General features: G+C 49.9%; 1 protein-coding gene across 1 annotated transcript; it reads left to right on the top strand.

The window, feature by feature from the left end:
* The first annotated feature begins 8,688 nt into the window (after positions 1-8,688).
* Positions 8,689-13,021, top strand: IL22 (interleukin 22). Its single transcript, XM_009906402.2, has 5 exons — positions 8,689-8,917; positions 10,453-10,518; positions 11,050-11,193; positions 11,426-11,491; positions 12,900-13,021. The coding sequence occupies exons 1-5, from the start codon at positions 8,708-8,710 to the stop codon at positions 13,011-13,013; spliced, it is 600 nt and encodes a 199-aa protein (XP_009904704.2). The 5' UTR covers positions 8,689-8,707; the 3' UTR covers positions 13,014-13,021.
* The last annotated feature ends 7,224 nt before the right edge of the window (positions 13,022-20,245 follow it).

The raw sequence follows: 20,245 nt of genomic DNA, 5'->3' as shown, positions 1-20,245 counted from the left end.
CAATGACGTAACTGCAGGCTGGGGAAGGGCAGGGCCATGGACTGTTGGCTTCCTAGGGACAGATGCTGACTAGAGGACTACTGCTGACAACACAGGAGCCAGCATCTCCTTCTCTAGCAGTCCTCTTACAGAATAACTGAGCAGCCAGGGGCTCACCTTTGGCAGATGGTGCTGAGCTCAGAGCCTCAGTGGAAGCCCTGCTGTGTGGGCACTGTCTGGGCATAAATCATAGAATGGTCTGGGTTGGAAGGGTCTTCCAAAGGGCATTCAGTCCAAGGCCCCTGCAGTCAGCAGGGACATCCTCAACTAGATCAAGTTGCACAGAGCACTGTTGATCCTGACCTTGAATATCTCCAGGTGTTGGGCCTCAACTACATCCCTGGGCAGCCTGTACCAATGTTCCAGCACCCTCATGGTAAAGAACCTGTTCCTAACATCCAATCTAAATCTGCTCTGCTGTAATTTCAAACCTGTGACCCTTGTCCTATCACTGCAGGGCTTTGTAAGCAGTCCCTCTCTGGCCTTCTTGTAGGCTCCCTTCAGGTACTGGAAGGCTGCTATTAGGTCTCCCCAGAGCCTCCTCTTCTCCATGCTGAGCACCCCCAGCTCCCTCACCCTGTCCTTGAAGGAGAAGTGCTCCAACCCCCTGATCATTGTCATGGCCTTCCTCTGGACCCACTCCATTGGGTCCATGTCCTCCCTGTTTTGAGAGCTCCAGAGCTGGACAGATTAGGTCTCATGTACTCCACCTTAAATAATGTTGCTTGGCTTCAAAATGGCTTTATTTAAATACTTGAGATGGTGTGGATTCATGACATGGTCAAGCTGATGGTAAATCAGGGTGCATAATGCTGGAGAGGTTTCATAACCTAAGAGAGATGTGGAGGTGCTGGAGCCAGGGCAGAGTAGGGCAAGGAAGCTGGGAAGGGCCTGGAGAAGAAGTGTGATGAAGAGCAACTGAAGGAGCTGGGGATGGTTAGTGTGAAAGAGAGGAGGCTGAGGGGAGACCTCCTGGCTCTCTACAGCTACCTGAAAGGAGGTTGTGGAGAGGTTGGTGCTGGTCTCTGCTCCCAGGTCATTAGTGACAGAACAAGAGGGAATGGCCTCAAGCTGCCCCTGTGGAGGTTCAGACTGGACATTAGGAAAGCTTTTTTCAGGGCAAGAGTGGTCAGGGCTTGGAATGTGCTGCCCAGGGAGGTGGTGGAATCCCTAAGCCTGGCTGTGTTTCCAGGTGGTTTAGGGGTGAGCCTTGTAGAGTAGGGTTCTGGGTTGGCCTTGGTGATGCTGAGGCTCTTTTCCAACCTGAGTGTTTCTGTGATTCTGTGTTTCTGTAACTGTCACTGAATTTTGGAGTATAACCCAGCTTGCAAAATCCTCTTCCTGGTTAGAGTGGTTTTCTTTGAGAGACACTAAGTCAGTAATTCCACTTTGCCATGTCACTGAGTCACTGCTGTGCAACCACACCACAGTGACAGGAAGCACGGAAGTTTCAGTTCACCTGAGGTGACTGCTTGCAAGACATTGCTGGATAGATGTAGGTCACTCTCTAAAGCGACAGAGGCTCATAAATGCATGCCTGGTTTTACACTCTGACTTAAAAGAAATAGTAACCTGCTGGAAAGATCAATAGCAGGGCCTTCAGTGGTGCATGGCTCTGTGCACTGAGATTTATCTCCTGTCTGCAGGAGATAAATGGTGGTTCCTGTTGGCAAGTCTCATGAAAACTTTTGTTTATCACAGTCACAGAATGTTAGGTGCTGGAAGGGACCTTCAAAGCTCATCCAGCCCAACACCCCTGCCAGAGCAGGAGCACCCAGAGCAGATCACACAGGAACACAGCCAGGTGAGGTTTGAATATCTCCAGAGTGGGAGACTCCACAACCCCCCTGGGCAGCCTCTTCCGGGGTTCTGTCACAGTCACAAGGAAAACATTTTCCTCCTGTTTCCATGGCACTTCCTCTGCCTCAGCTTCCACCACTGCCCCTTGTGCTGGCATTGGGCATCCCCCAGCAGAGCCTGGCTCCAGCCTCTGGGCACTCACCCTGCACATCTTGATCAACATGAGTGAGGTCACCTCTCAGTCTCCTCCTCTCCAAGCTACAGAGCCCTCAGCTCCCTCAGGCTCTCCTCATAAGGAAGATGTTCCACTCCATTCATTATTTTTGTGGCTCTGAGCTGGAGCCTTTCAAGCAGTTCCCTGAGGTCCTTCTTGAACTGAGTGGCCCAGACCTGGACACAATATTCCATCTGTAGCCTCACCAGGGCAGAGTAGAGAGGGAGAGCCTCTCTGGACCTACTGACCACAGCCCTGCTAATCCACCCCAGGATGCCATTGGTCTTCTTGGCCACAAGAGCACATTGCTGGCTCATGGTCAACCTTCTATCCCCCAGGCCCTTTTCCCCTTCTCTGCTCTCCAGCAGGTCAGTCCCCAACCTGTACTGCTCCATGGGGTTGTTCTTTCCCAGGTGTAAGACTCTCCCCTTGCCCCTGTTGAATTTCACTCCATTCCTCCCTGCCCAGCTCTCAGCCTGTCCCAGTCTGGCTGCATGGCAGCACCACCCTGCTGTGTCAGCACTCACCGTTCTCTGCTGATAGTGGCAGCAGCTGTCTGCAGAGGCAGGACCTCTGGCCTAACATCTGTTGCACTTCCATTGACACTGGGTTTTGTTGGCCTTTTCTTTCTTTCTTTGTCTGGGGTTTTTTTGTCTGTTTAGTGTTTTGTTTGCTTGTTGTTTGTTTGTTTGCTTTCATATTAATCACTGAATCTTCCTGGCCCACCACAGCAGTGGTCCTGAGGCAGCAGTAACAACGCTGGGAGCAGCTGGCTAGTGTTGTCTCAACATGTCCATGGGTGGCTTTCTCTTGGATCTCCACTGCATGAATCATAGAATCAATAAGGTTGGAAAAGACCTCAGAGATCATCAAGTGCAACCTATGAATGTTTCTGAGGGGAGAATAAAGTCATTGAAACCAGGCTGGGGTGTTTCTTGGTTTCTTTGTTTTTGTGTGTCCCAGAATGCTGTTCAAAGTGGAGCCCACACTGAGCTGTTAGCTGCCTTCCACTTAGACTTTTTAGGGCATGAAATGCAAATGTTGTGATGTTTATTGTCACAGAATCATTAGAGGTGGAAAGACTTCTAAGGTCATCAGGCCCATCAGCCCAGCACCACTATATCCACTAAGCCATGTGCCAATGTCTACGTGTTTTTCCCACACCTGGTGACTCCACCACCTCCCTGGGCAGCCTGCTCCAATGCCTGACCACTCTTGCTGCAAAGACATTTCTCCTGGTATCCAGTTTAAACCTCCCCTGCTGCAACTTGAGGCCATTTACTCTTCTGCTATCTCTAATTACTATGGGAGTGTATTCTTTCCATCCTCATCTTCCAGCTCAGGGGGCTGAATACCCTCTCCTCCCCAGGCAGTGCTGCCGTCCCTTCAGCATCCTTGGAGCCCTCCCTTGGACTTTCTCCAGCAGATCCCTGTCCCTCTTGAACTGGAGAGCCCAGAGCTGGATGCAATATTCCAGGTGGGGCCTGACTAGGGCAAAGTAGAGGAGAAGGAGAACCTCCCTGGATCTGCTGGACACACTCCTCAGAAACAAAGATGTCTGATGAAGCAGCAGAGAGATAAGCAAAAGTGTTACTACTAGAGGAAATGTGTTACTCACTGTGCAACAAAAGTGTTGCTGTCAGGGGAGGTTAGGTGCACTGCACATCCTCAGCAAAAAGCCTGAGTCAGCAGTGTCTGCACTGAGATCTGCCAGGAGAGGCTCTTCCAACCTCAAATCACAGTCCCAGGCTAACCTATTTTAATGATCCTCCTGCTCCTCATTCCAAAGTCTGTCAGCATCTCACACAACATTAAACCTGTGATGGCAAAAACAGGATCACAGAATCACAGCATGTTAGGGGCTGGAAGTGACCTCAAAAGACCTTCCAGTCCAACCCCCCTGCAGGGTCACCTTTACTAGATCTCACAGGTCAGATGCTGTATGCATAGAATCATGGAGTGGTCTGGGTTGGAAGGGACCTCCAAAGCTCATCCAGGCCAACCCCCTCTGCAGTCAGCAGGGACATCCTCAACTAGAGCAGGCTGCCCAGGGCCCTGTTGAGCCTCACCTTGAATATCTCCAGGGTTGGGACCCCAACCATCTCCCTGGGCAACCTGTTCATAGAATCATAGAATCAGTAAGGTTGGAAAGGACCTTAGAGAGCATCAAGTCCAACCTATCACCCAACACCTCATGAGTGACTAAACCATGGCTTCAGGTGCCATGTCCAGTCCTTTCTGGAACACCTCCAGGGACAGGGACTCCAAAACATTCCTGGGCTGCACATTAGAGTGTTCCAGTGTTCCCTCACCCTCATAGTAAAGAACCTGTTCCTAACATCCAATCTAAATCTGCTCTGCTCTAGTTTGAAGCCATTGCCCCTGGTCCTGTCCCTGCAGGCCTTTGCAAACAGTCTTTCTCCATCCTTCTTGTAGCCTCCTTTAGGTACTGGCAGGCTGCTATTGAGTCTCCCTGGAGCCTATGTTACCTGTGGTCCATTCATAGAGACCTTTAAGGAGGTGGAATTTATTTGCAATATAAAAGACCTGAGGGGATGGTAGAGGCTCACTCTTCCACATGCCTACTCTTGACAATGTTTCTAGCCCAATATCCAGGCCTGAGGAAGTTTTTTAATCATGCAGTGCAATCCTAGCTGGCAGGGCTTTGACATCCCCAAGCAATGTTGCAGCTTGGGGCAGTGTGGCTGGAAAGCTGCCTGGCAGAAAGGGTCCTGAGGGTGCTAATAGACAAGCAGCTGAACAGGAGCCAGCAGTGTGCCCAGGGGGCCAAGAAAGCCAAAGGCATCCTGGCTGGGATCAGCAATGCTGTGTCCAGCAGCAGCAGGGAGGGGATTGTCCCCTGGCACTCAGCTCTGGGCAGGCCACACCTCCAGTGCTGGGTCCAGTTTTGGGCACCTCAGTCCAAGAGAGATGTGGAGGTGCTGGAGCCAGGGCAGAGGAGGGCAAGGAAGCTGTGCAGGGCCTGGGGAATAAATCTGATGAAGAGCAACTGAAGGAGCTGGGGATGGTTAGTGGGAAAGAGAGGAGGCTGAGGGGAGACCTCCTGGCTCTCTACAGCTACCTGAAAGAAGGTTGTGGAGAGGTTGGTGCTGGTCTCTTCTCCCAGGTCATTAGTGACAGAACAAGAGGGAATGGCCTCAAGCTGCCCCTGGGGAGGTTCAGACTGGACATTAGGAAAGCTTTTTTTCAGGCAAGAGTGGTCAGGGCTTGGAATGTGCTGGGCAGGGAGGTGGTGGAGTTCCCAAGCCTGGCTGTGTTTGCAGGTGGTTTGGCTGTGGTGCTTGGGGCTGTGGTTTAGGGGTGAGCCTTGCAGAGCAGGGTTCTGGGTTTGCCTTGGTGATCCTGAGGGTCTCTTCCAACCTGAGTGTTTCCCTGATCCTGTGCAGATGCACTGAAGCCCAGGACGTCTCCTGCACGCCAGTCTGCTGGTGGTGATCCACAACAGCTGAGCCCCGAAGTACGGTTGTTGGTTACTCACCTGTGGCCTCATTCAAAGCAAGAAGGAAGTGTCTGTGGCTTTTGAGGCAGCTGTGATGTAGAGTTCCAGTCCTCCTCAAAAAATCCTCTGTCTTCAATATGGGTCAAGGAGTCATTGTCGAGAATATTCAACCGCTATGGTTTCTGGGTGCAGGGGGAAACTCTTTGCCATTACACTGCAAGAGTTTACTGCTGAGGTCACTGCTGGGGTGGACATTTAACTCTTGGGATGGCACTGGGGAGAAAATAGAATCTGTGAGCAATGAAAATATATATATATATATATATATATTTTGTATTAATTCTACTTAAAGAGAAAAAGCAAAAGCAGACAGTACTTTGGAGAAGAGATTTTAAGAGCATAGCAGGCTACGTTTTAGGAACAGGTTCTTGACCATGAGGGTAAAGCAGCCCTGTGGAAAAGGATTTGGGGGTGCTGATGGATGAGAAGCTGGGCATGAGCAGGCAGCACAGAAGGCAAATCACATCCTGGGCTGCATCAAAAGATGTGTGGCCAGCAGGTCCAGAGAGGTGGTTCTGCCACTGTGCGCTGGTGAGACCTCACCTGGAGTGCTACATCCAGCTCTGGAGCCCTCAATATAGAAAGGACATGGAGCTGATGGAGAGGGTCCAGAGGAGGGTCACAAAAATGATCAGGGGGTTGGAGCACCTCTGCTATGAGGACAGGCTGAGGGAGCTGGGGATGTTCAGCCTGGAGAAGAGGAGGCTCTGGGGAGACCTAATAGCAGCCTGGCAGTACCCGAAGGGGGCTACAAGAAGGATGGAGAGAGGCTGTTTGCAATGGCCTGCAGGGACAGGATGAGGGACAATGGCTTCAAACTAGAGCAGAGCAGATTGAGATTGGATGTGAGGAACAGGCTCTTTACCATGAGGGTGGTGGAACACTGGAACAGGTTGCCCAGGGAGGTGGCTGAGGCCCAATCCCTGGAGATATTCCAGGTGAGGCTTGACAGGGCCCTGGGCAACCTGCCTGATGAGGAAAGGCTGAGAGCCCTGGAGCTGTTTAGTCTGGAGGCTGGTTTTGGAGGTGTCTAGAGAAGGAGACTCCACAACCTCTCTGGACAGCCTGCTCCAGGGCTCTGTCACCCTCACTGCAAAGAAGTTTCTCCTCATGGTGAGCTGAAACCTCCTCTGTTCAAGTTTGTCTCCATTGTTCCTTGGCTTATTCCTAGGCACACCCAAAAGAGCTTGGCCCCCTCCACTTGACCCCCAGCCCTCAGCTGTTGATAGACATTGATCTGATCCCTCTCAGCCTTCTCTTCTCCAAATGGAACAGCCTCCTGTTTTACAGCTGCCTCCTGAGTACAACTCAGCCTCCTGTTTTCTCATCAAGCTGCTCCCCCACCAGGCCTATCAGTTTGGCAAATGAAAAATGTATGGAGGAGAGCCTTCTAAACATGTTCTTGAATAGCTTTGTGGTGCACCTGGGGTATGCAGTAGGCTGTCAATGCCCTGGGTCCAGATGTGCTTTTTGTTGCCTGCTGCGGTCAGGATGCTGTTGCAGGCTGGGCATGGGAATGGGATGTGGTAATGAATGCTCCAGGGGTGCAGCTTCAAGGGCATAGAACTGTGTAAAGCTGATGTGGCAGGTGTCTGAAGGCAGCTGAGGCAGGGCTGAGGAATGGAGAGATGAGTTTGTGTTGTGGATGCATCAGGGCAGGCTAACATGTAAACCTGGAGCCAGCCAGCCTTCAATTTCTTCCTTCCAGGTATAAGAGAGAGAGCTGAGCCTTTCAGCCAGCAAAGCAAGGCTGGTTTGGGCTCCTGTCCTGAGAACCTCAGTCATAAGGGATGAAGCTCAGCCCCATTTCAGCCATAAGGGATGAAGCTCAACCCCATTTCAGCCTTAAGGGATGAAGTTCAGCCCCACTTTAGCCAACAAGGCAAAGCTGGTTTGGGCTCCTGTCCTGAGAACCTCAGCCACAAGGGATGAAGCCTAGCCCCAGGGATGCCCCCTGTTCATTCTCAGAGGCAGAGCTGAAGCCTTGGGTTTCCAGATCTGATTTCTCCCATGTGCCAGCTGTGTGCCTGGTGTGTAGCAGACAACCAGGAGTTTGCATTTGTACCAGCTCTGTGCCCTCATGCATTACCAGCCACAGCTGGGTTGCAAATTATGCTCTAAGTAGAGCAGAGTTTCCCTGCCCAGTATTTCAGACTGAGCTGCAGCACTGCCTTTACCTTAGCAGAACAAAGTCAAGAATGAGGAAAAATCAGCTGGATAAGTAAGTGCATGGCCAGCACACCTGATCACAGCCTGGGATATGGACAATGTTGTGGGAAGATGGGAATTTGGAGATCAGGAATGTGATAAATGCAGTGCTGGTCCTACAAGATTTCTGCTCTGTCAGGGGTGGGCAGAGGGACAGTGACTCCAGTGAGCCATTGTGTGGGACAGGCTAGCTGTATTTGCAGGGTAGGAGCTGTAGGTGGTCAGGGCTTTGGGTCTGTGTGGCTTCATTTGCTTCTAACTGAGCTGCTCTGGCTAATAGTTAATGCTGGGGGGAGCTTCAACCCACCACAGTCTGGTTCACTCTCTGCCCACCCGTGTATGCCAGTCAGCAGTGGCAGTGCCACCAGCCCATTACCACAGAAGGTGAGCAAAATGGATGTCATTCACATTATCTGCCATCCAACTGCCAGCCTAATCAGTGCCTGTTAAAATCAGGTCAGGAGGCACAAACCCATACATTTCCCAGCTCCTCTCATGCAAAAAAGAATCCAGGATTTCTGCCCCACTAAAAGCCCCTGCCTTGCCCCTGCACCAAGGCTTGGGTTTGCTTTAGGAGAAACTAAAGGTGACAATGGCCTTGAAGTTGTATTTGTGGGTTTTGAAGTGGTTAGGTAGTTCTCAGAAGAGGATACTGGAAAGTAAGAGACTTGCTGATGTCATTTTTTATTTCACCACCAGTACCCCTCCAACCAACAAAAAAAAACCAGAGCTGAGAGAGATGTTGGTGGCCCTATATAAGGTGCACCTCAGCTCCTGCAGAGCACATCAAGAATCACGGCAAAGGTAAGGCTTGCAGCCTCTCTGCCTCTCTCACATCACCTTGCTCACTCTCCCCGAGGCTAACGTTGCTCTTTCTCACCAGTGCTGAGTGCTGTAGCTGTAACCTGCTGGGCCAGACAACTGGAATGGGAGCCATGGCCTTCCTGCAGGCTTTGCCCAAGAGCTTCTCAGGATGGGTCATCTTCTGCTGCTGTTGCTGCCTTCCTCTTGTTCTCACCGGCCCTCTGCCTCCAAGAGGGGCGTGGGTGGCTTCGACTGCTCATCATGCCTGCAGGCTCAGGAGGATCAACTTCCAGCCCTACATCAGGAACCACACCTACACCTTGGCTAAAATGGTACAGTAACCTCTGTGTCCTTCATGGTGGGATTGGAGGACTCCCTCCTCTGCTGTTGTGCCCTAGCTTCCTGCCTTTGCCATTCCTCTTTCATGCATTTCTCCATTAAAAAAACCTCACCCAAACGTGCATTTGCTGTAAGGCAGAGCTTGGGAGTGTGAAGTGAGCCTGTTGTCCACTGGTGGAGGGAGGTTGCCCTGTACTCAGCTCTGGTCAGGACACACCTTGAGTCCTGTGTCCAGTTCTGGGCTCCTCCATTCAAGGAAGACATTGAGATGCTGGAAGGTGTCCAGAGAAGGGCAATGAGGCTGGGGAGGGGTCTGGAGCACAGCCCTGTGAGGAGAGGCTGAGGGAGCTGGGGTTGCTTAGCCTGGAGAAGGGGAGGCTCAGGGGAGACCTTCTTGCTCTCTACAACTCCCTGAAGGGAGGTTGTAGCCAGGTGGGGGTTGGTCTCTTCTCCCAGGCAAGCAGCACCAGAACAAGAGAACACAGTCTCAAGCTGTGCCAGGGGAAGTTTAGGCTGGAGGTGAGGAAGAAATTCTTCCCAGCAAGAGAGCTTGGCCCTTGGAATGTGCTGCCCAGGGAGGTGGTGGAGTCACCGTCCCTGGAGGTGTTTAGGAAGAGGCTGGATGAGGCACTAGGTTTGGTTGATGAGATGGTGCTGGGTGATAGGTTGGACTGGATGATCTCAGAGGTCTTTTCCAACCTGGTTAGTTCTGTATTCTGTATTCCTGCTCCTGCTTCCCCAGGGAAAGGCAGCCCCTAGCACAGTGCAGTTTCTTCTCTTTAAGTGAGATATGAGTTTAAACTTCGCTGTGTACTCAGTCCATTTGGAGCTGGGCCTGGCAGTGCCTCCAGCTATGGCCAGGCAACTCCTCAGGCATCCTACAGTGCTCTTCTTGGGCTGCTTTTACCATGGGTGGGTCCCCCCTGGTGTATGCCACTGAGTGCTGCAGCATCTCCCAGCAGTGCTGCAGCATCTCCCAGCAGTGCTGCAGCATCTCCCAGCAGTGCTGCAGCATCTCCCAGCAGTGCTGCAGCATCTTCCAGCAGTGCTGCAGCATCTCCCAGCAGTGCTGCAGCATCTCCCAGCAGTGCTGCAGCCCCTGGTGACATTGGCCACCTGTGGCATCTGCTTTAGTCATCATAACCACTGCAACAGCTGACATTCCAGGGCAGGACAGGCATTTAGACTTCTGTTTATTTGTTTTCCAGTGATACTGACAAGGAATCCCACCCAGTTAAGGGGCAGAAACAAACACACAGTCCAAGCTCATCTACCTGTAACAGGCTGTCTAGGGTCCCTATTCCCTCATCTCATCTGAACTATTATTAGCATGACAGAATTGTTAGGGTCGGAAGGGACCTCAAGCATCATATAGTTGCAACCCCCCTGCCATGGGCAGGGACACCTCACACTAGATCACATCCAGCCTGGCTTTAAAGCCTGATGAAAACCTTAGGGTTTTAAATGTTATTTTTAGGTGAGGTTCCTATCCCCACCTGACATTTGCCTTTTGTTTTCTTCCTCTCAGGCCAGAGTCTCAGACCACGACACAGACAACAGGCTCATCGGCCAGCAGCTCTATGCTAACATCAAGGTGAGTCCTACATCAGGAGGCTGCTCTTTGCACCCTCATGCAGCACTTGTTTCATCTCTTGCTGGGATTTAACGTGACCTAGTCAAGGTTTATTCAGGGTGAGGCTCAACAGGGCTTTGGGCAACCTGATCTGGTTGAGGATGCCGCTGCTCACTGCAGAGGGGGTTGGATTGGATGACCTTTGGAGGTCTCTTCTAACCCAGACTATTCTATGATTCTAAGTTTCCATGGTTCTATGGTTCCATGGTTCCATGATCCTATGGTTCCATGGTTCCATGATTCTATGATTCTATGATTCCATGATTCTGATTCTATGGTTCTATGATTCCATGATTCTGACTCCATGATTCTATGGTTCTATGATTCCATGATTCTGATTCTATGGTTCCATGATTCTATGATTCTGATTCCATGGTTCTATGATTCCATGATACTATGATTCTGTGGTTCTGTGATTTCATGATTCTATGATTCTATGGTTCTGTGATTCTATGATTCCATGATTCTATGACCTTTTACTTGCATACACAGGAAAACAACCACTGCTACATGATGAAGAGGACTGTGGAGATGGTAGTGAAAGATGTGCTCCTCACTGAGGCCAAGAACCAGTACCTGTATGCTAAGGAGGTGGCAGAGTTCTTGGCATCCCTGACCCAGCAGCTGAGACATTGTGTGAGTAGTGCTGGGTCTCTTTCCCTCCCCTGAGCTGTGACTCTTGTGGCTGCTCCTGAAGCTCAGAATGCTGCCAACAGCAGCAAGAGGCAGTGATAAGAAAGGAAACCTCAGATCAAAGATATCAAACTCAGGGCAGGGAGAAAAATAGGAAAGAAAAAGAAACCAGTGAAATCACAGTGTTGCATGCAGCTCCAAGCTTATGTCTGGATGTCTTCTTTGGTTTTTCTAGCAATCATCAGGACAGAGAGAGCACATTGAAAAGAACCTGGAAGAAATGAAGAGAAAAATGGAAGAGGTACATTTTTGTCTCCACCTTTTAAAAAGAGTAGTTCCAAACCCTAGCCATTTGGTTGGATTGAGGCTGAGCTCGTTGTGAAGCAACCTCTGGGAATTGTTTAGGAGGAGAAGCCTGCAGAGGCATTAAAGAGGGGACTGGGGATAGCTCCACTTCCAGCCCTCCTTCCTTTCTCCTGTTAACTCCCTGCACATGTGAGGACACAGTCTCAAGCTGTGCCAGGGGAGGTTTAGGCTGGAGGTGAGGAGAAAGTTCTTCCCAGAAAGAGGAATTGGCCATTGGGATGTGCTGCCCAGGGAGGTGGTGGAGTCACCATCCCTGGAGGTGTTCAAAAAGGGATTGGATGTGGCACTTGGAGCCATGGTTTAGTTGTCAGGAGGTGTTAGGTATTAGGTAAAAGGTTGGACTTGATGATTTCTGAGGTCTTTTCCAAGCTGGTTGATTCTGTGATGCTATGATTCTATGTTATGATAATTTAAACCTGCAGAAGTCATAGAATCATAGAATGGCTTAGGCTGGAAGAGACCTTAGAGATCATTTGATCCAACCTCCCTGCCATGGGCAGGGATGCCTCTCAACCAGCCCATGTTAGTCAAGGTGCCATCCAACCTGGCCTTGAACATCTCCAGGGAGGGGGCATCCCCAAGTCCAGATTGTAAGTATAGGCTTGATTACATTTGACTGAGATTATACCTTCTGGTATAAAGAACTCCCTCTCTGAAGATATTCAAAACCTGCCTGGATGTGTTCCTGTGTGATCTGCTCTAGGTGCTCCTGCTCTGGCAGGGGGGCTTGGACTGGATGAGGTTTTGAGGTCCCTTCCAGCCCCTGAAATTCTGTGACTCTGTGACTCTCCCAGCCCAAGAAAGGGAGAAAAAGAGAGATTGTTGTGGTACAACTACTTTAAGTTCCTTATCTACAACTACCTGAAGGGAGGCTGTAGCCAGGTGGGGATTGGTTTCTTCTCCCTGGCAACCAACACCAGAACAAGAGGACACAGTCTCAAGCTGTGCCAGGGGAGGTTTAGGCTGGATGTGAGGAAGAAATTCTTCCCAGCAAGAGAGATTGGCCATTGGAATGTGCTGCCCAGGGAGGTGGTGGAGTTGCTGTCCCTGGAGATCTTCAAGAAAAGCCTGGGTGAGGCACTTGGTGCCATGGTCTAGTTGATTGGATAGGGTTGGGTGATGGCTTGGACTGGGTGATCTTGGAGGTCTCTTCCAACCTGGCTGATTCTATGATCTCTTCAGATGGGGCTGTTTCTAACTGTCATTGTTTTCCTGTTCACACCCAGTAGTGATTTGTTTGCATTTTACCCCTCTCTGTTCAAGGCCTGGGGGGAAAAACAAATATTTAAATGCATAGCCTCAAAGTCCCACAGTGCTACAACTGAAATTCTTCTCCTTTCTAGCTGGGAGAGAATGGGAAGACTAAAGCCATTGGAGAGCTGGATTTACTCTTTGACTACATAGAAAATGCTTGTACTGATGCCCCAAAGAAAGGAGGGAGCAAGAAGAGAAACTGAAGGAATTTCAGATCAGCCTTGAAGATGTGTCTCTGAAAACCTCAAGTTGATTAATTATTGTGGAAACTCCACCCCCCATTCCCCCCCCTTCTCTCTCCCCACCCCCCAATAGATGCAGTTTATGTTTCACTTGTGCCAAAAACCAACCAACCAACCAAACCAAAAAGGCAAACTAAGTGGCATAGACTGGATGCATATTGGGGGTGCCTTTGAAAATGAAAACTCCAGGACTAGGAGTCACCATCCCTGGAGGTGTTTAAGAAGAGCCTGGACGAGGCACTTGGTGCCTTGGTTTAGTTGATGAGATGGTGCTGGGTGATAGGTTGGACTGAATGATCTCAAAGGTCTTTTCCAGCCTGGTTAATTCTATTCTATTCTATCTGACAAGGTCCCTTCCAGCCCTGAAATTCTGTTTGCAGTTGTATTTCAGTGCAGGGCATCAGTTATTTTCCAAGGCATGCTCCTGTCCTTCTCACCTCCATAGGAATAAGGGCCACTGTCTCTGTGTTTAATGTGCTGAGGTTTGGCACCCATCAGCCTTGCTCAAGGTAGGCAACGATCCCTAGCCAGGATGTTTGGAACCCTGCACCTGCAAATCTCTCTTGCCTCTGTTGCTCCCCTTCTGAGCTTCAACCTGAAAAGCTGAGGTTTCAGACTGATTCAGAAACAGTTTTTCTCCTCCATATTTAATGGTAACTTATTTCTAAGGTAATAATTATACAGTACCTTTATTTATATCCTTTAATTAAAAAAGAATATGCAAGGAAATGTATTTATGAAGCTGTAGCTGAGGGGTTTTGCAGGCACTGTGAAATGGAAACTGCTCAGTTGTATTTATATGCAGATGGAATGTTTTGTAAGTGCTTATTCTTTAATTTATTATAATAAATATTTTGGTCCTCACTTGTTGCCTTCTGCACGTTTTTATTCTCTTTAACTCAAATGCAAGGGGCTGGAAAGCTGCTTGGCAGAAAGGGACCTGGGGCTGCTAATGGACAAGCAGGTGAATAGGAGCCTGCAGTGTGCACAGGTGGCCAAGAAAGCCAAAGGCATCCTGGCTGGGATCAGCAATGCTGTGTCCAGCAGGAGCAGGGAGGGGATTGTCCCCTGGCACTCAGCTCTGGGGAGGCCACACTTTGAATGTTGTCTCCAGGTTTGGGCAGCTCAATCCAAGAGAGATGTGGAGGTGCTGGAGCCAGGGCAGAGGAGGGCAAGGAAGCTGGGAAGGGCCTGGAGAAGAAATCTGATGAAGAGCAACTGAAGGAGCTGGGGATGGTTAGTGTGAAAGAGAGGAGGCTGAGGGGAGACCTCCTGGCTCTCTACAGCTATCTGAAAGGAGGTTGTGGAGAGGTTGGTGCTGGGCTCTGCTCCCAGGGAATTAGTGACAGAACAAGAGGGAATGGCCTCAAGCTGCCCCTGGGGAGGTTCAGACTGGACATTAGGAAAGCTTTTTTCAGGGCAAGAGTGGTCAGGGCTTGGAATGTGCTGCCCAGGGAGGTGGTGGAGTTCCCAAGCCTGGCTGTGTTTGCAGGCTGTGTTTGGCTGTGGTGCTTGGGGCTGTGGTTTAGGGGTGAGCCTTGCAGAGTAGGGTTCTGGGCTGGCCTTGGTGACCCTGAGGCTCTTTTCCAAGCTGAAGGTTTCTGTGATTCTGTGACATGAAACATATTGTGACTGCTAGAGGTGCTGAGCCAATCCAGAAAGGATGCAGCCTTGGTCTAAGAGTATTCTTCTTCTTCAGCACAAGGCTGCACTTTTAAGTTATCATGGGCCAGCATTAGTGGGGAACATGTGAGTCAGTCTTTCTTGTGAGGGGTGGTAGGAAGAACACAGCATCACTCTGGAGAGTCATTGGTTTGGTCATTTGATTCTGCCTCAGTATAGAACCACTGAATTATTTTGGTTGGAAAGATCCAAGATCATCAAGTCCAATCATCAGCCTAACACTACCACGGCTAATAAACCATGCCCTGAGGTGCCGTGCCCACAGACTTCTTGAACAATTCCAGGGACATTGAATCCACCACCTCCTGGGGAACCACTCTTCCTGAAAAGAAAATTTTCCCTCCTACCCAGTCTAAACCTCCCCTGGCACACCTTGAGGCCACTTGCTCACATCCTACCACCTGATACTGGGGAGAAGAGACCAACCCCCACCCCACTTACAACCTCCTTTCAGGTAGTTGTAGTGAGCCTCCCCTCAGCCTCCTTTTCTCCAGACTAAATTCCAGTTCCCTCAGCCACTCCAGGTAAGAATTGTTCTCTAGACCCTTCCTCAGCTTTGTTGCCCTTCTGGACATGCTCCAGCACCTCAATGTCCTTGTATTAAGGAGCTCAAAGCTGAACACAGTATTCGAGGTGCAGCCTCACCAGTGCTGAGTACAGGAGCATGATCTCTTCCCTGCTGCTGCTGCTCACACTCTTTCTGATCCAGGCCAGGATGCTGTTGGCCTTCTTGGCCTCCTGAGCACATTGCTGCCTCATGTTCAGGTGGTTGTCAGCCAGCACCACCAGCTCCTTTTCTGCCAGGCAGCTTTCCAGCTACTCTGCCTCAGGCTTGCAGTGTTACATGGGGCTGCTGTGACCCAAGGGCAAGACCCAGCACTTGGCTGTGCTAAACCTCATCCAACTGACCTCCATCCTGTCCAGGTCTCTTTGCAGAGCCTTCCTACCCTCAAGCAGATATCATATTGAATAACTGCTGGTGAAAACTCCCAAACTGTCCCCTCTGATTCAGATGGGGAAGTGACAAACAGTCAGGCAGCAGTTGCTACTGAAAACTCAGAGCACTGTATTTTCACTGTCCCTTTGGCATGCTGAGCACAGAGTTCTGTAGCATCAGGGATTTGAGAGCGCTTCAGAAAAGAAATGCTTGGTGCCTGCTGTGCACTTGCAGCCCAGAAAGCCAAGCAGAGCCTGGGCTGCAGCAAGAGAAGCAGAGCCAGCAGGGCCAGGGAGGGGATTCTCCCCCTCTGATCCACTCTGGTGAGACTCCAGCTGAAGTACTGCATCCAGCTTTGGAGTCCCTAGTACAGGAAGGATCTGGAGGTGCTGGAAGGTGTCCAGAGGAGGGCCACGAGGATGAGCAGAGGGCTGGAGCTGCTCTGCTGTGAGGACAGACTGAGGGAGTTGGGGTTGTTCAGTCTGGAGAAGAGAAGGCTCAGAGGAGACCTCATTGTGACCTTCCAGTATCTGAAGGGGGCTACAAGAAAGCTGGGGAGGGACTTTTGAGGGTGTCAGGGAGTGATAGGACTGGGGGAGATGGATCCAAGCTAAAGGAGGGGAGATTCCTATTGGCTGTTAGGAAGAAGTTGTTCCCCATGAGAGTGGTGGGAGACTGGCACAGGTTGCCCAGGGAGGTGTTGGAAGCCTCATCCCTGGAGGTTTTTGAGGCTGGATGTGGCTGTGAGCAACCTGCTGTAGTGTGAGGAGTCCCTGCCCATGGCAGGGGTTGGAACTGGCTGATCCCTGAGGTCCCTTCCAGCCCTGCCAATGCTGTACACCCAGATCAAAACCTATTTACGAAAATGTAAAGATGAAGCCAAGTTTTTATCAACTTCTCCAACCTTGAACACCACCAGGTGGAAGACTCCACCATGGGAACCTCATGAAAACCTTGGGAAACCTGGGAAAAGGCCACACAGCAAATTTTGCAGGATTTGATGGCCAGGTTTCCTTGCAAGGCATGTGTGATGTGTGTGGCTGAAGGATGGGTGGTGATGGTCACTTTTGAGCAAAGGAAGTAGAAGCTGGAGGAGGTTTCCCTCACAACCAGGGGAAATGGCTGGGAAACACATTGCTGATCAAACAAAACTGAAGTGGCCTTTCAGTCAGGCAAGCTGGGTTTCAGTTCAGTCAATAGGTACAGCTCAGGGAAGGAAAAATCAGGCTGAAACATTTCATTTTGATGCTTTCTAAATAAGCCATTTCAGTTTTACACTTCAAACTAATGTTTTGGCTTTGAGTTTTGTAGAATCATAGAATGGTCTGGGTTGGAAGGGATCTCCAAAGCTCATCCAGTCCAACCCCCTCTGCAGTCAGCAGGGACATCCCCAACTAGATCAGGCTGCCCAGAGCCCTGTTAAGCTCCGCTTAGAATATCTTCAGGGATGGATCTTCAACCACCTCCCTGGGAAAGCTATTCCAGTCTTCCACCACCCTCATGGTAAAGAACCTGTTCCTGACATCCAATCTAAATCTGCTCTGCTCTAGTCTGAAGCCATTGCCCCTGGTCCTGTCCCTGCAGGCCTTTGCAAACAGTCTCTCTCCATCCTTCTTGTAGCCCCCTTCAGGCACTGGCAGGCTGCTATTAGGTCTCCCCAGAGCCTCCTCTTCTCCCGGCTGAACACCCCCAGCTCCCTCAGCCTGTCCTCGCAGCAGAGGTGCTCCAACCCCCTGATCATTTCTGTGGCTCTCCTCTGGGCCAGCTCCATCAGCTCCATGTTATTCCTGTATTGAGGGCTCCAGACCTGTCCAGAGTACTGCAGGTGAGGTCTCACCAGAGCAGAGTACATTTTCTTCCAAAGGCTGATAGCTGATTTGAAAGCCCAGCAGGAGCTGTTTCATTTTGAGTTGGAAAAGGGCTTTGGGCTGACCCAAAAAGGATTTTTTTGGTTTAAATTTTCAGCTGGCTCACCAAAGAGAAACTCTGTTGCTCATGCAATTTCCCTTGGCCTATTTCCTTTTCCTCATGGACTGTCAGTAATTTCCAGAGGTCCTTGACCTAATGCTGCTGGGGAAGGCATCTACTTCACATCCTTTGTCAAGGACACCTCCATTGTAGAGGCTGGAGGACTTCTTCCTGAGTGAAAACTGACAGAGCTGCCTGCTGCCAAATTTGCCTTTTGTTGGTTTTTCCTCTCTGGTTACAGTAGGTAACCAGAACAGGCACTCTTTTTGCTGCCTAAGGACTTACAAAATGCTTTGGCTGCCTCAGAAACTTCAGAATGTGAAGGCAGAGGAACTCAAAGCATGAACAGCAGTTTCCACATCCTGCTGAATAAGTATTGGGGGCAGTTTAAGAAACATCTCTTGAATTCATTGGAGACTTGCTCAGTTGTGAGACTTTTACATTTAATGTCTCAATATATGCTCCTTAAGTGACCTAGAACAATAAATCCACTTTGCTGCTGGAAGTGTATTACAGACAATGTACAGAACTGAAGATCCCCTAGTGGTAAGACCAGTGGCATGTGACTATGGCAGCCTGTGCTTCAAAGGACAATTAGCTACACAATTAGCTGCTTGGAAGAAAGCATGGACTGCATTGAACTAAAGTAAATGCCCAATCACCTTGTCACAGAGTCACAGAATGTTAGGGGTTGGAAGGGACTTTGAAAGCTCAACCCCCCTGCCAGAGCAGGAGCACCCAGAGCAGATCACACAGGAACACAGCCAGGCAGGTTCGGAACATCTCCAGAGAGGAAGATTCCACAACCCCCCTGGGCAGCCTCTTCCAGGCTTCTGTCACCCTCACAGGGGAAAAATCTTTGCCCCTGTTTCCATGGCACTTCCTCTGCCTCAACTTCCACCACTGCCCCTTGTGCTGGCATTGGGCATCCCCCAGCAGAGCCTGGCTCCAGCCTCTGGGCACTTATTCTTAACATCTCTATAAACAGGAATGAGGTCACCTCTCAGGCTCCTCTTCTCCAAGCTCCCCAGCTCCCTCAGTCTCTCCTCATAAGGAAGATGTTCCACTGCCTTCATCATTTTTGTGGCTCTGTGCTGGACTCTTCCAAGCAGTTCCCTGAGGTCCTTTTGGAACTCAGGACCCAGAACTGGACACAGTATTCCAGATGTGGCCTCAGCAGGGCAGCTAAAGATCTGGTTAACACCCAGCTGCAGAGTTTGTCAGGCAAACTGGATGGAGTTCACCACTAGCAAAAGTGTTAAACCACCATGTAAGGGAAAAGCTTTCTTCTGAAGTCCAGGAAACCACTCTCTCTGTTTAAGCTTTCAATACCAAATCCCAGGCCAAAGTCACAGATATCAATTGCTACAACTGAACCTAGAATTCACTGCTGCATGGTATAGAAAAGGAGAATACTCCTACATATTGAGGAACAGGTTCTTTACTATGAGGGAGGTGGATCACTGGAACAGGTTGCCCAGGGAGGTGGTTGAGGCTTCTTCCATGGAGATACTCCAGTTGATGCTCCATGAGGCCCTGGGCAACCTGATCTAATTGGGGATATCCCTACTGACTGCTGGGAGGTTGGACTGGATGACCTTTGGAGGTCTCTTCCAGCCTGGACCTGATGGAGAGTGTCCAGAGGAGGCCACAAACATGATCAGGGGGGTGGAACACCTCTGCTATAAAGAGAGGCTGAGAGAGCTGGGGGTGTTCAGCCTGGAGTAGAGAAGGCTCCAGGGAGACCTAATAGCAGCCTGCCAGTACCTGAAGGGGGCTACAAGAAGGATGCAGAGAGACTGTTTGCAAAGGCACAGGACAGGGGCAATGGCTTCAAACTAGAGCAGAGCAGATTTAGATTGGATGTTAGGAACAGGCTCTTTACCATGAGGGGGGTGGAACACTGGAACAGGTTGCCCAGGGCGGTGGTTGAGATCTCATGTCTAGAGATATTCAAGGTGAGGCTCCATGAGGCTCTGGCCAGCCTGATCTAGTTGGGGATGTGCCTGCTGACTGCAGGGAGGTCAGACTGGGTGACCTTTGAAGGTCCTTTTCAGCCTGACCCACTTCTACCAGCCAAGCAGCTGTGGGCATCCTCCTCCCCCAGAACCAAGCCCACATTTCCACCTGCTTTGCTTTTTCCTGTCGTAGGTTTAGTAGAAGATTTTGATATGGCCATGAGGAAATTACAAGAGAAAGCAGCTCCCAGGCTGAGGAATGCTCCTCTCTTTTTCCCCCTCCTCTCCTTTATTTTTTTCCATAATGTCTTTTTTTTCCCCTCTTTTTATGATTTGGGTTTTTGTTTTGGGCCATAACCTTTCTGCCATAACGATTTTTTTTTGCATTAATGTCATTTTCTTTTGCCACAATCTTCTTTTTTATCTTTTTTTTGCCATCCTAGTTTTCTTTTTTTGGCTACAATCTCATTTCTTTTTGCCATAATCTCCTTTTGTTTTGGGGGCCATAATATCTTTTTTTTTTTGGCCATAATCTCTCTTTTTAATTTGTTTTGCCATTAGATATTTTTGGCCCTAATCTCATTTTTATGCCACAACCTCATTTTATGCCATAGCCTCATTTTATGCCAGAATCTCATTTTATGCCA

This window comes from Dryobates pubescens, chromosome Z (assembly GCF_014839835.1).
Source record: "Dryobates pubescens isolate bDryPub1 chromosome Z, bDryPub1.pri, whole genome shotgun sequence".
Classification (NCBI taxonomy): domain Eukaryota; kingdom Metazoa; phylum Chordata; class Aves; order Piciformes; family Picidae; genus Dryobates; species Dryobates pubescens.
This window is presented reverse-complemented; position numbering and strand designations above follow the sequence as displayed.